General features: G+C 43.2%; 1 protein-coding gene across 2 annotated transcripts in view; it reads right to left on the reverse strand.

The window, feature by feature from the left end:
• GSK3B (glycogen synthase kinase 3 beta) overlaps nucleotides 1-6,885 on the reverse strand; it is a 275,257-nt gene extending 268,372 nt beyond the window's left edge. The window contains exons 1-2 of one of the 2 annotated variants that reach the window (XM_020901778.2): nucleotides 6,870-6,885; nucleotides 4,876-4,935 (exon numbers count right to left, since the gene is read on the reverse strand). In XM_020901778.2, coding sequence (XP_020757437.1) covers nucleotides 4,876-4,909 — 34 coding nt within the window. In that variant the 5' untranslated portion in view covers nucleotides 4,910-4,935; nucleotides 6,870-6,885. Of the gene's footprint in view, nucleotides 1-4,875; nucleotides 4,936-5,161; nucleotides 5,259-6,869 lie in introns of those variants that run through there. The other variant, XM_020901774.2, reaches the window with a different exon arrangement.
• Between the last annotated feature and the right edge of the window lie 7,591 nt (nucleotides 6,886-14,476).

Consider the following 14,476-nt stretch of genomic DNA (forward strand, 5'->3'; position numbering starts at 1 on the left):
GGAACAGGCCAGTTGTCCAGGTCCAGCTGCAACACTGAAGGGGGTGTAATTGTCACCTAGTGGCCCACACCCACAAGTGGGAGCTCCATTGAGGTGTCTGGAGTTGCTTTAGGTGTGGAATCATGTCCTCTACAAGTCATTTAGCCTAACCTCCTCTATCCTCTTTCAGGGCCTGAACCTTAGTTTGGTTACTGGAGAATATTGATCCAACTCTGAAAATGTCAAATGGGCCATATACATAAAAACTAATTCATGGTAAAGTGTAAAGAATCACTGAAAAAATGTTGGTGATGGATGCTGCACCTGTGTCTAATTTGATGGAGGAGAGGAATTGACGGCCGAACTGTGGAGAGTAGGAAAAGCAGAGGTGGGGGTGGGGGAGTGGGTCGTCCCTGAGACAAGAAACAAATACAGGAAGAGGCTGCTGGAGCAGCAGCTGCTTTTGATTTTACTTGTTTACCTTCTCCTGGGATGGGGCAAACAGGAGCTGCTCATGATATTATTTTTAGAGCTATTTTCAGTGTGGCTAGAAAGGGTTGCACTGCTGTTTGGCTATGAAGAATGTTTAGCATGCCTAATCTTCCTACAGAAGGGCTTTGTTCCCAGGTGCACCAGCATGTTAAATTAAACATCCTGAAGAAAGAATCTGTTATCAGTGCTCCCAAGTGATGTTTGGTGACTCCTCTAGCACCATGAGGGGCCCTACCATGGTCTTATTCTGGGGCCAGCTGGGGGCAGTCTAACTTGCTGTTGCCCCCAGACTCCACTTCTCGAGGGTCCCTTACTATTTGCCAAATTCTTACATTACTCAGAGAAAGCCCAAGGGCTCCTTTTAGCCTGCAAAAAGGAGGATAAGGGGGCTGTAGCAAGGCAGAGCCATTACAGAGCAGGTGAGAGCAAGGCCAGAGAGGCTGCGACAAGGAAGCAGAAGGGGCGAGGACTGGGGATTTGACAGCCAGGCAGAGCCCATTCTCATCCTGGCTTCTTGTGACCTGTGTGACCTCTTGGGCAAATTAGCTCATCTCTCTGACCTTAGTTTCCTCTTCTACAGACCAGAGATGAAAAACAGTGAGTGTTATTGTGAAGATTTAAAAGAGAAGAATGTAAAGCCTAGAATCTAGCACTTAGAATGTACTCCATCATTTCCTTTCAATGCCTACCTTCAAATCTCCCTTCTCATTGCCCCATTTCCTTCACTGTTTGTCTCCACTTCTTGTTGAAAGGGTTCCTCAGTCTCCAGCATTGCATCAAGATCCCTGTCTTCTAGGAGTTCTCATTTGGTATGAAACAAAAAGTTATGTTACAGCTGAAACTTCTGAGTGCCTCCAGGTGGAGGCCTTCTCCTTTTAGAATGCTCGGCTCCTCTCGGAATCACTTCCTCCCTCCCAGGCTCTGGGGCTTTCAGGGGCCCCTCACCAAAAAGGGTGGGTGGCTCAGGCTAAGAACAAGATGCTCTTTCTCGGGGCCCTGATTCTTTGGTGCCATTTCCAAAGAAGCTCTTTCCACCTTCTCAGTGTTCAAACCTCAAAGGTCCAGGTTAAGCATCTTGACTTGAGGGAAAGGTCCCAGAGAGATCCTCAGCTACTTTTAGATTGAGCTGGAATTTCTCATATTTAAGGAAAGTATAGTGCCCCACCTCCCCCGCCCTTTCTTGTCGTTGTTCAGTTGCTAAATGTGTCTGACGCTTTGTGGCCTCATGGACTACAGCACGCCAGTCTTCCCTGTCCTTCAGGATAGAGATCTCAAACTCCTGTCCACTGAGTCAGTGACTCCATCCAAGCATCTCATTCTCTGTCACCCTCTTCTCACCCTGCCCTTAATCTTTCCCAGCATCAGGGTCTTTTCCAGTGAGTTGGCTGTTCGCATCAGGTAGCCAAAGTGTTGGAGCTTCAGCTTCAACATCAGTCTTTCCAATGAATATTCAAGACTGATTTCCTTTAAGATTGACTGGTTTGGGATTCTCAAGAGTCTTCTCTAGCACCACAGTTTGAAAGCATCAACTCTTCGCTGCTCAGCCTTCTTTATGATCTAACTCTCACATCTGTACCTGATTACTAGGAAAAGCACAGCTTTGACTATAATGACCTATGCTGGCAAAGTGATGTCTCTGCTTTTTAATACACTATCTATGTTTGCCATAGCTTTCTTTCCAAGAAGCAAGCATCTTTTAATCATGTCTGCAGTCACTATCTGCAGTGATTTCGGAGCCGAAGAAAATAAAATCTGTCACTGTTTTCACTTTTTCTCCATTTGCCATGAAGTGATGGGACCAGATGCCAGGATCTTACTTTTCTGAATGTTGAGTTTTAAGCCAGCTTTTCCACTCTCCTCTTTCACCTTCATTAAGAAATTCTTTATTCCTCTTCACTTTCTGCCATTAGAGTGGTATCATCTGTATATCTGAGGTTGTTGACTTTTCTCCCTGCAATCTTGATTCCAGCTTGTGATTCATCCAGCCCAGCATTTCTCATGATGTGCTCTGCATAGCAGTTAAATAAGCAGGTGACAGTATACAGCCTTGATGTGCTTCTTTCCCAGTTTTGAACCAGTCTGTTCCATGTCCAGTTCTAACTGTTGCTTCTTGACCTGCATACAGATTTCTCAGGAGACGGGTAAGGGGATCTGGTATTCCCATCCCTTTCAGAATTTTCGTTTCTTGTGATCAACACAGTCAAAGGCTTTAGTGTAGTCAATGAAGCAGATGTTTTTGGAATTCCTTTGCTTTTTCCGTAATCCAATGGATGTTGGCAGTTGGATCTCTGGTTCCTCTGGTTCCTCCTCCTGTCTTTTCTAAATCCAATTTATACATCTGGAAGTTCTTGGTTCATATACTATTGAAGCCTAGCTTGAAGGATTTTGAGCATTACCTTGCTAGCATGTGAAATGAATGCAACTGTATGATAGTTTGAACATTCTTTGGCATTGTCCTTTTCGGATTAGAATGAAACGTGACCTCTTCCAGTCCTGTGGCCACTGCTGACTTTTCCAAATTTGCTGGCATATTGAGTGTAGCACTTTAACAGCATTATTTTCTAGGATTTGAAATAGCTCAGGTGATGGAATTCCATCACCTCTACCAGCTTTGTTTGTAAGAATGCTTCCCAAGGCCTACTTGATTTCACCCTCTAGGATGTCTGGCTCTAAGTGAGTGACCACACTATCATGGTTATCTGGGTCATTAAGACCTTTTTTGTATAGTTCTTCTGTGTATTCTTGCCAGGTTCTTAATCTCTTCTGTCTCTGTTAGGTCCTCACTGTTTCTGTCCTGATTGTGCCCATCTTTGCATGAAATGTTCCCTTACTCTCTTTAATTTGGTAAAATAGAAATAACATAAAATCTATAATTTTAACCATGTTAAGTCTTAAATTCAGTAGCAGTAAATGCATTTATATTTTTGTGCAACCATCATCACATTCCTCTTCAAAACTTTCTCATCACCTCAAACTGAAATTTCCTACCCATTAAATAGTAGCTCCCCATTCCTTTTCTTACAATCCCTGCTAACACTTTTCTACTTTCTGTCTCTATAAATTGGATTATTCTAGGGACCTCACATAAGCATGAAAGCATTAGTCGCTCAGTCATGTCCAACACTTTATGATGCCATGGACTGTGGTCCACTAGGTTCTTCTGACCATGGGATTCTCCAGGCAACAATAGTGGAGTGGACAGCCATCCCTTCTCCAGGGGATCTTCCTGATCCAGGAATTGAATCTGGGTCTCCTGCATTACAGATGGATTCTTTACCGTCTACCGTCTAAGCCACCGTTAAGTAGAATTATAAAATATTTGTCCTTTTGTGTATGTATAGGCCTCTTTTAAGGAAAAATGATACATTACAGATTTATTCTGTTGCCTGTTCTGATGTTTCAAACACACACACATGCACATGAACACATACATATATGTATGTGTAAAAGTAGGTATAGAATTGTATGTGTATAGCTCTATTTACAGGTTAGACAATTAGAAAACCAAATCTAAAAATCCACAAAATTCTATATAATTAAATTTAACATGAGAGATGATATTCTGCTAAAACAAACCCCCAAGTTGTTTAAAAATAGAAAAATTTTGGTTTTGGTTCTGTTTAGTTTTTGTCTGCATTTTGACTTTATCTTAATACAGAGAATAACTGCCTAAGTATGTTACAGGGAATGTCACTAGTAACATCGAAGCTTGGTTTGATAGTTCAGAATAATCAGACCACACACTTCACAATAATGATGCCAGCAATCAAGTCTTTTAGACCAATTTTAATGAAGGTTTTCTGATAATAATGTAAAATTATCTTTCCATTGAGATAAGATTAACATTGTGATGTTATTGAAATCTGAATTAAAGGAGTCATCTAATCTAACTCTTAGAGTTGGGAACCAAAAAAAAAGTCTTTATTGTAATTACGTACTATACTTGAAGCTAAAGAACTGTTGCAACTTGGTACATACAAAGATAAGCTCTGACCAGTAGAATCTGAATATGAAATCATCTGCTCTGGCAAGGGCCTCTTGAATCTAGTATGCTTTTAAAACTGTTTCAATCATCTATTGCTACAAAATAAGCTGCTTCCCTGGTGGCTCAGTGGTAAAGAATCTGTCTGCAAATGTAGGAGACACAGGTTCAGTCCCTGGGTTGGGAAGATCCCCTGCAGAAGGGAGTGATAACCCACTCTAGTATTCTTGCCTGGAAAATTTCATGGACAGAGGAGCCTGGTGGGCTACAGTCCATGGGGTTGCAAAGAGTTGGACGTGACTGGGCATGTATATAAGTCATCCTTAAATTAGTGGCTTAAGACAGCAGCATTTATTTTGCTTAGAAATCTTTGATTTGGGTTGAGGCTTGGGGAGAGCTTGTGTCTACACCTTATGACTTACCTGGATTGGCTCGAAGACCAGGGGCTGGAATCATCTAATGAAGAGAATGATAAACCTTTTCTGTAAAAGATAAGATAGTAAATTATTTTTACCTTTGCAGGCCATAGAATTTCTGTTATAACTGCTAAAGTCTGTTGTAGACAAAGAAATAAGACATAGAAAGAAACCATTGACAAATAAGTGAGCGTGGTTGTGTTCCAATAAAACATAAACACAGTCAATAAGTCAGATTTGGCCTACAGGTCAAAAATCTGCCAATCCCTGATCTGAAAACTTGTTTACTCACATGCCTGGAACTTGACTCTGGCTTCTGACTCTTATCTGAGTCTTTCAGCCAGAATGCCGACATGTGGCCTCTCCATGGGGCCTAAACTGTGTTCCAAAGAGAGCAAGAGCCAGGAAGAAGTTCTATCTTTTATGACCTAGCCTGGGAAGTCATGCAGCATCACTTTGACCACATTCTATTTATTGAAGCAGTCACAAAGGACCACTGAGGTTAAAGGGGAGGAAATACAGACTCTACCTCTAGAGGGGATAGAGACAAGATTCTGAAGGAGCATGTGGGATTAGCATGTGGGATCTGCCATGTGATGATTCAATTCTCCCACTAGTTTTCTAGTTTTGTTTGTTTGGCTTTTTTTTTACATTCAAACCATTTCAAAATCCTCACTTATACAATAAACCCTGATGTCATCTGGGCTTCATTTGTTATGAAAACATTCACTAGCACAACCTCTGGTACTGAAATTTCATGGAGCATTCTAAAAGTCATTCAGATGATTCAGAACAAGCTAAAATTTATATTATCACTAAAATTAAGAGCCAAATTAAAAAAAAATCTCAAAGAGATCTTGTGGTTCTCTGAGAATATCTTCTCCATTTGAGAAACACTAATCCAAGACTCAGGCCACAGGGGAAAACAAATTCCTCCCAGCCTTTACAGGATCCAGTCCAATTTCTCGGAATGAAGGTCGAAAGTCCTGTAATCATAAGCTATGTGCATTTGCTGCAAAAGTCCTCGCCCCAGAACTCCCAGGGGAGGCTGCAGTCCAAGGATTTGGTGTTGTCCCCTCAGAGACACTGCTAACAAGCCCCTCATTGTTTTTAACCATTTTCACTAGCGATGTGGTGTTTCAGCAGCCTCTTCACAGCAGTGTGGGGAAAAGGTTCTCTCCTTTAATATCAGTTGTAATCTGGATAGATATGCCTCAACTTTCTGGATCATCTTCCAGAAGTCTTTCTTCAGGTTTGTTTGGTGTCCAACCTGGAGGACTAGACACCTGCTGCGGGTAGAAGAGAAATCATGGGAACTCCTTCCTGCTTAACCATCTGACTTCTCTTTCTTGAGGATCTGAACAAACAGATCTTAATAACACTGCCCATTCTGACAAAGACTTGCTGAGATCTTCATTCAACAATTTCAGTGGTGGAAGAAGATATGGGAAGCATGTCTTCAGGTCTGGAAAAACCCCATTCAGGGAATCTGAGGTGGTTGGACTGAGATGCCATAGCTGAAGTCCATAAGAGACCTCAGTGAGCATTAGGCAAGATGGCGGTAACAGCTCATACCTCATCTTCATTCTGGGTTGTTGAATGTTGAGCTTTTCACAGTTGGTCCAGGGACTGAGGATGAGAGGCCCCGTTGGTGTGGGGCTTTGGAGACCTTTACCAAGCAGCTAGAAGGGAAGTAGCAGCATATCCTGAAGGTGAGGAGATACTTGCTGCTGCTGCTAAGTCAACTTCAGTTGGGTTTGACTCTTTGGAACCCTATGGACCGTAGCCCACCAGGCTCCTCTGACCTTGGAATTCTCCAGGCAAGAATACTGGAGTGGGTTGCCATGTCCTCCTCCAGGGGATCTTTCTGACCCAGGGCTCAAAGTTGGATCTCTTAGGTCTCCTTCATTGGCAGGTGTGTTCTTTACCACTCGTGCTGCCTGGGAAGCCTGGGGAGACACTGGTTAAAACTAATTTGCTGTTTCTATTGCATTTGGTACCTGGGAGGCTTAGCTGTGGGCCCTCCCTTTCTCCTGTATGTCTCAGTAAGGGGTCTCTATCTGAAGATGCTTTCCCTCTATCCTGCTGCTCAATCCCCTACTGAGAGTCAGACCCTCTTTCTGTGACTCATGTAGTTTCTGTAGAGATAATTCTGATGTCAGAAGCAGAGGCCATTGATTGGAGAGGAGGAAAGCAAAGACTATTCAGAAACAAGTCTCCTCTCATCATGCAAATACCCCTAATTAAGAAAGCCAGACAGATTCTGTGTCATGGAAACATAATTTCCTTTGACTCAGTAAGTTCCAGGAATTGCTGCAGGCTATCAACCTTTCATGATTTTGGGGGTTAAATGTCCTCATCTTCATTTTGAGTTTTCTTGAACAAAAGTGAATTCAATCTGACATTTGTGAAATATCTCATATGTGCCAGGAGTGGTCCTAGTGACTTTAGAAGTAGGTATGAATAACAGAGTTCCTACTCTCAAGAAATTTACAACGGAACAAATTAATATTTAAGTGGTAAACCCTGGATGCTCTGTGGATCCTGGTAGAAAGCTAAAAACTGTGGATGCTGTTATGGGTTGAGGCACTAGTGGTAAAGAACCCTCCTGCCAAAGCAGGAGCCATTCTCTGAATGTCTTTATGTTCTGAGACATAAGAGACATGAGTTTGATCCCTGGGTAGGGAAGATCCCCTGGAGGAGGGCATGGCAACCCACTCCAGTATTCTTGCTGGAGAATCCCATGGACAGAGGAGCCTAGTCGGCTGCAGTTCATAGGGTCACAAAAAGTCAGACATGACTCAAGTGACTCAGCATGCACACATGCATATGTTGAACTGTGTTACTCCAAAACTTATATCTTGAAGTCCTAAAGCCCCGGTACCTCATATGTGACCTCATCTCGAGACAGAATCTTTACAGAGGGAGTTAAGTTCCAGAGAGGTCATCGGGGTACACCCCAGGGAGAGGGGCCTGGAACAGATCTGTCACAGCTCTCGGAAGGAGTCAATCTTGCTGACATCCTGATTTTAGACTTCTAGTCTCCAGAACTGAGACAATAAACTTCTGTTTTTTAAGTCACCCAATCTGTGATACTTTGTTGTCACAGACCTAGCAAAATAATATAGATACTCAGTGGCCCCCTTCTGCTTTTGTACAAGCTGGTGAGGAAAACCCTGGGTGAATGTGAATTAGATGTTTATAGAGATTGCATTTAATAGACATTTGATAAATTCATTCATTCATTTATTTACTCATCCATTTCTTATCTCTTTACCCCCCAGTTTGTTTATTTTTTTTATTGTATTTACCACTATATGAGAAATTTTACCTTTTGTTGGCTTCTTTACTGTTTCTCCATCTGCTTCATGATAGAGATGAGGCAAACATCTGTTGAATAAGAACTTGCCCTCTCTTGTTCCCTTTCCTTTTTCTTTCCATTAATACTAAAGCACCTCTTACATCTACTGGGTACACAGCATTCCATGCTCATCCCTGTCAAAACATAAAGACATTCAGAGAATGGCTCTTGTCTTTGAGGAGTTTGTGATTTCAGATTCTTTAGAGGTGAAGAATATCCACATGAGGGGCTACACTCCTCACGTGGGTGAGTGTAAGCTGGGCGACTGTGGGAATCACTGCTGGAGCAGAGAGCAGGTGCCATGGGCTGAGATGTACGGAAAGGCTCCCAGAGGAGGAGGGACCCACCCACAGGAGATGAAGGGATAGAAAAGGAGAGAGTAGGGAAGAAGAGAATATCTATAATCCGTCTATCTTCCCTAACCCATATACTTATGAAGGAGTTGGATTACTCCAGGACAGGAGTTGGGCAGATCATAAGGATGCTCACCTGGTAAAGAACCTGCCTGCAATGCAGGAGACCAGGGTTAGATTCCTGTGTTGGGAAGATCCCCTGGAGAAGGGAAGGGCTATTCACTCCTGTATTCTGGCTTGGAGAATTCCACGGACTGTACAGTCCATGGGGTCACACAGAGTCAGACACGACTGAGTGACTTTCACTTTCACTTTCTTTCAAGGATAGTGATGGTGGCAGGACCCAGAAGCTTCTTTCTTGTATGGAGATCAGAGTCAAAACCCAGGTGCTCTCAACTCTGGCTGCACAAGAAAATAACTTTGGGAACTTAAATACTAGTGTCAGACCCTCCCTTGCTCTGGGATATCCTGGAAGTTACAGGCAGGGCTGTCAGAGGAAAGAAATCCTTTTATTTATTTATTTATTTATTTTTTCATTTATTTTTATTAGTTGGAGGCTAATTACTTTACAATATTGTAGTGGGTTTTGTCATACATTAACATGAATCAGCCTTGGATTTACATGTATTCCCCATCCCGATCCCTCCTCCCACCTCCCTCTCTACACGCTCCCTCTGGGTCTTCCCAGTGCACCAGGCCCGAGCACTTGTCTCATGCACCTTTTAGAATGTAGATTGACAGCAGTGGCTTCTGCATGCAAGACCCAGGTCACTAGGCCCAGTCATGATACTCCTGTAGTCCCACAGTGACAGGGATAGCTGCTGGAAATTACAACATCTGGCTGCATTCTCTGGTAGGGCCTCTTTTCCTGAGTGTAAAAGTACCTGCTTGTGACATCAGAAGACTGTTGATAGACCTGCATTCTGTTTCCAGTTCTCCACTATATTTTATGGTGGTAACAGTAGCACAAGAATAGAAACATCTGACTTCCCTCTTTTTTTAGGACCCTCCAGCTTTTTGTAGGTGTTCATAGATGGGAACTATCCAGAGGAGAGGTTTTTGCTGTTGCTGATTTTTGTTTGTTTGTTTTGAGGATGCTGGGGAAATTGCACCCAGAGTTTTCAGGGATCTTATTAGCTTGGGTCCTATTAGCTTAATTTCTTCCAGCATTATCTTCAAGGCTCTATCATAATGCTTGGAATATAGTGGACTCTCAACTAATGAGACAGCAGAGATCTTCTGAAATGCTAAACTTTCAAGTACAGTCTGAGAAAAAAAAGCTGCCAAATTCTTTTTTGTTTGCTCAAGATCCACTTGATACAAACAGAAAGGTGAGAACAAACAGTGAGTTGATCAGTCTTCAAAATAAACCTAGAAATGCTGATTGAGATCTCTGAGGTATTGGGCACTGTGCAAGATGTTGTGGGCATGCGATGATAAATCAGACATGGCTTTGACGTCTGATAATCTAGTTGGAGAGGCAAGAAATGAATGTGTGAAAAGTTAACATGAAGGACTTATAGAACTGCCTAAGATAATAAATTCTGAGACCAGCTGGAACTGGTCAGGGGAACAAGAGGTCACTTCAGGCTGGGGTGTGTAGAAGGAGGGAGAGAGGGGCTGGTATGACCAAAAGTGAGTGTTGAGGAGGGTGCTGGCAAGCTCTGCTTACCATATAGTAAACCCATTTGGTGGGAGACAGGAGGACAGATTTAGGCAAGTTGAGGATGGGGGAAGGTAGAACTCCATAAGGAAGGGCCTTGAATCCCAAGCCAAGGTGAGAGCTCATCTTGCAGGAAGTGGGAGCAATGAAAGTTTTTCAGCAAAGTGGAGGCTGGGGTTGAAGAGATTCCATGGCCCGTTCCCAGTCTCCCCAGAAGCCCTGTGGTCTCACGCCTTTTAGTCATCATGGGGTTTTCTGCAATCCTTGTCCAGCATCATCTTTTTGTGTCACTTAGAGTGCACAACTCTTAAGAGAAAACTTTCAGTCTGGAGGACTGGGTTTGGTCTTTTTAAAGAAGGGACTTGCTTATGTTCAGTATCACGTGTGTTTGGCACTGAACTTCCTGAAGCGGGCAAAAGTGGCCAGGTACCTTTAGAAAGTTCCCTTCCAGCCTTCACGACCCTGTTCAATGACTCAGCAATGGAGGGTTTTGCAATAGGCTTACAGAACCAGACAAGCTTGCTTTCCCTAAGGAAACCTTGGTGTCCTAAGAAAACCTCAGCCTAGGTCCCTGCCCTGCTGGGTTGAAATTCCTTCTGTCTTCTGGTATCATGCATGGAGCACATGCTCTGGGGCATCCAAAAAGGGCTCTGGAATCAAGTCAGATTTCAGTTAAACTTTGGCTCCATCTATAACCAGCTAAGTTCCTTTGGGTAAGTTACCTAACCTCTCGCAGTTACAGTTTTCTCACCTGTAAAACAGAAATCATTAACTATCCTGTGGGCTGCGGTATACGGAGTCGCACAGAGTCAGATGCGACTGAAGCGACTTAGCAGCAGCAGGGCTGTTTTAAGTCTTAATGAGAGAAGTGTTAGTGACACAAAGTTTTGCTGTTGTTATTCAGTCACCAAGTTGTGCGTGACTCTGCGACCCCGCGGACTGCAGCACACTAGCTTTCCCTGTCACATAGTAGCTTCCTTGACACATACTAGGCTCCCTACATATTTTTTTCTATTATAAAGGGCATAATATTCTGTAAATGAAAGTAGCTGCCTTTTGGCTCCACCCTAAAAAAATCAGACTTCCTGACTTTCAACTGAAACTTTCCCTAGGCCTGCTCTAATATTTGAGTCCTGCAAATGAATGTGTTCCCCACACACAGTGAGTCTGACCTGGAAGGGGTTCAGGGAGAACTTTCTGTTGTCCTAGAAGTAGGCTGAACCAAAGGGCCATCCTTATGTTACCAGATCTTTTTAGAAGACCCTTCTATCAGGAATAAACTGAACACAGGAATGGGGATTTTAGTATAAAGCAAGAAAACATATAGAGGCTTTTAAAATATAAAGCTGTATTTCCCAAACAACATTCTAAGACAAACATTTATATAATGCTTACTAGGTTTCAGGCATAGTTCAAATCAATAACTAATATTAATTTATTTAACCCTCATATTTATGTGAGGTAGGTGTTATTATCCCAGTTTACAGTTGGGGAAACTGAGCCACAAACAAGTTAACCAACTTGCTGAAAGTCACACAGTCCCATGGATGACTCTAAGCCCCGGTAGACCATGGGGAAATGTACTGTACCAAAATTAGTGGAGAGCACATTTAAAGGACTTCTTTTGAGAAAGGGTCCAGGCATCATCACAAAGCATTTAAACAGTGAATCAATAGCACTTTCGTTTGCTCCAAGTGAAATATCTAAGCTCTGCTTCCCAGGTGACCTCGGTTCTTATGCATGGCCTCCCTGGGGTCCCCCTTGAGACAGTTCAAGCGAGGCCACTCTTGTCTTGATTTGTTTTGACAAATGCCTGCTGAGCATCAATGCATGCACCACAGTGCTGGGTGCTGGGGACACCAAGATAATTATAAGAAGTGGCAAGCAGGTAGCTCACAATCCAGTACATAAATGAATCCATGGTTATGTGTCCACTGAAGAAAGGGCTCTGCAAGGATTTCCTGGCCTTCTTCATAGAAGTGGGCCCCACTTTTGCTCAGTTCAGACCAGAGCAGCCCGTTCATTTACAAGAGAGGCAATGTCTATGGACAAATCTAAGTAGGTCCCTTTTGTTCTTTACTTTCTTCCCTCCTTCACCCACCCCAGTATTTTTGCCTGGAGAATCCCATGGATAGAAGAGCCTGGCAGTCACAGGCTGTCAGGGGTCAGTCACAAAGAGTCAGACCTGACTGAAGTGACTTAGCACACACGCTTCTTCGCCGTTATCTCCCTCATCTCTCTGTTTTCTGGACTTCTTGTCCTCCTGCCCTCCTGCTCTTCTCTTAGTCACCTGCAGACCTTTTCAGGGCCTTTCCCAAGTACTTATTCTCTGAGCTTACATGTCTTGCTAGTATATTTAGACATCCAAAGGTAAGTCAAAGAATAAAAAGCGTTGGAAAGTATTGATCCAGATCTTGTCAAGCACATAACAGATTATTTTGAATCATGACACTGGCATTTCTTATCTCTTCATGACCTCCATGGTGAACTGAACATCCCAAGATGTTCCCTTAATCAAATGCAGTTTGGCGAGGGGATGCTAACATCAGAAATAATTCAGGGAGAAAGACAGAAGAGTGGGTATTGAAGGTGAAGAAGAGCCAAGTTTGAGGGCAATAAGTAACCTCTCTCCTGCTTTCAGTCCCCAAGTTGCCACCTCTGGATTAGACTTCCCTTAACAAAGCCCAGATGGTGTTCCTGGGAAGAGTGCAGCAGCCAGAGAGAACAGAGACACTGTTCTGTTTGGGGCTCTGAGAAAGGGGGAGATGATGCTGAGAAAGAGGAGCAGACTGTCTTCCTGCTAATACTGTGTGTAACTTAGTTACAAGCATGGGAGGAAAGCATCTTTATTACAACAACCTTGTTTCTCTTCCATTAACTCTTGTCACTTTACCTCCCCTACCCCTAAGAGACTTAAAAGTACTGTCATTTTCAGAATTCAGTCACCTCTGTGTCTTTCAGTGATGTTTCTTGCTCTTACCTCATTGAAAAGCAGTGAAGCCAGATGGCCCTGCCTCCCTTTCTGCTGCATTGCAAGATCCATTACAGGTTCTTTGCCTTCCTTTGTTTCCTTGCTTTCTCCATTTATCTGCCCAGAAATCCATCCATCAAACATTTATCAGGTTCATAATTTGTGCAAAGCTCTCTAATGGCTACTCTAGAGGATACGAAGATGCAGAAGACACACTTAGAGCTTTCAGGAACTTGTAGTCTGTGAAGGAGACACATCTAAATATAATAAATACAGACATAGAAGAGATTTTTGTGCAACCTGCATTGGCTTTTCTCTTTACCATTTTAGAAGTGATAGAGTTTGGTAAAAACATGTCTCTGACATCTGATGCCACTGTTTTCCTATCTATTTGCCATGAAGTGATGGGACCAGATACCATTATCTTAGTTTTCTGAATGTTGAGCTTTAAGCCAAATTTTTCACTTTCATCAAGAGGTTCTTTAGTTCTTCTTCACTTTCTGCCATAAGGGTGGTGCCATCTGCAATACTTTGGTCACCTGATGCAATGAGCTGACTCATTTGAGAAGACCCTGATGCTGGGAAAGATTGAGGGCAGGAGGAGAAGGGGATGACAGAGGATGAGATGGTTGGATGGCATCACTGACTCAATGGACATGAGTTTGGGTAAACTCTGGGAGTTGGTGATGGACAGGGAGCCCTGGCATGCTGTGGTCCATGGGGTCACAGAGTCAGACACGACTAAGCGACTGAACTGAACTGAACTGACATCTGATGCTCTATTTTCCTGAGCTCTGGGGAGGCCACGCTGATCATTTAAGGAAAGAGAGTTGACCCGGGCCAGAGAAAGGGCAGACTTTGGGACTGGGATGGACACCTCCAGTCCCAAGATTTCAATCAGCAAAGCAATCTTTCTTAATTGGGTAAAAAAGAGGCTGGCTCCATGCCAGACCTTGAGACCAATAGAGACAGGCATAGTCTCAAAGACAGCAGCAGAGGCAAAGTTTCCTTCCCCAGGATTTCTCTGCACCAAGTTTTCTGCCCTTCCTTCAGGACTGCAACAATCAAGAATTGGCCCAAAGTCATGGCACACACATCCCTTTAAGACCTTCATTGGGTTAGCTGGTCTTGAGTAAAAGATCCAGGGGAGGAGCTGGTGAGGAGTTGGGGCAGAGGAGGCACAAAGAGGAAACAACAGATTTGCAGAGTATTTTGGGGCAGGCAGTTGTGGTGCTTGGCACACAGTTTTCCAGACAAAT

The sequence above is a fragment of the Odocoileus virginianus genome, chromosome 4, assembly GCF_023699985.2.
Source record: "Odocoileus virginianus isolate 20LAN1187 ecotype Illinois chromosome 4, Ovbor_1.2, whole genome shotgun sequence".
Classification (NCBI taxonomy): Eukaryota; Metazoa; Chordata; class Mammalia; order Artiodactyla; family Cervidae; genus Odocoileus; species Odocoileus virginianus.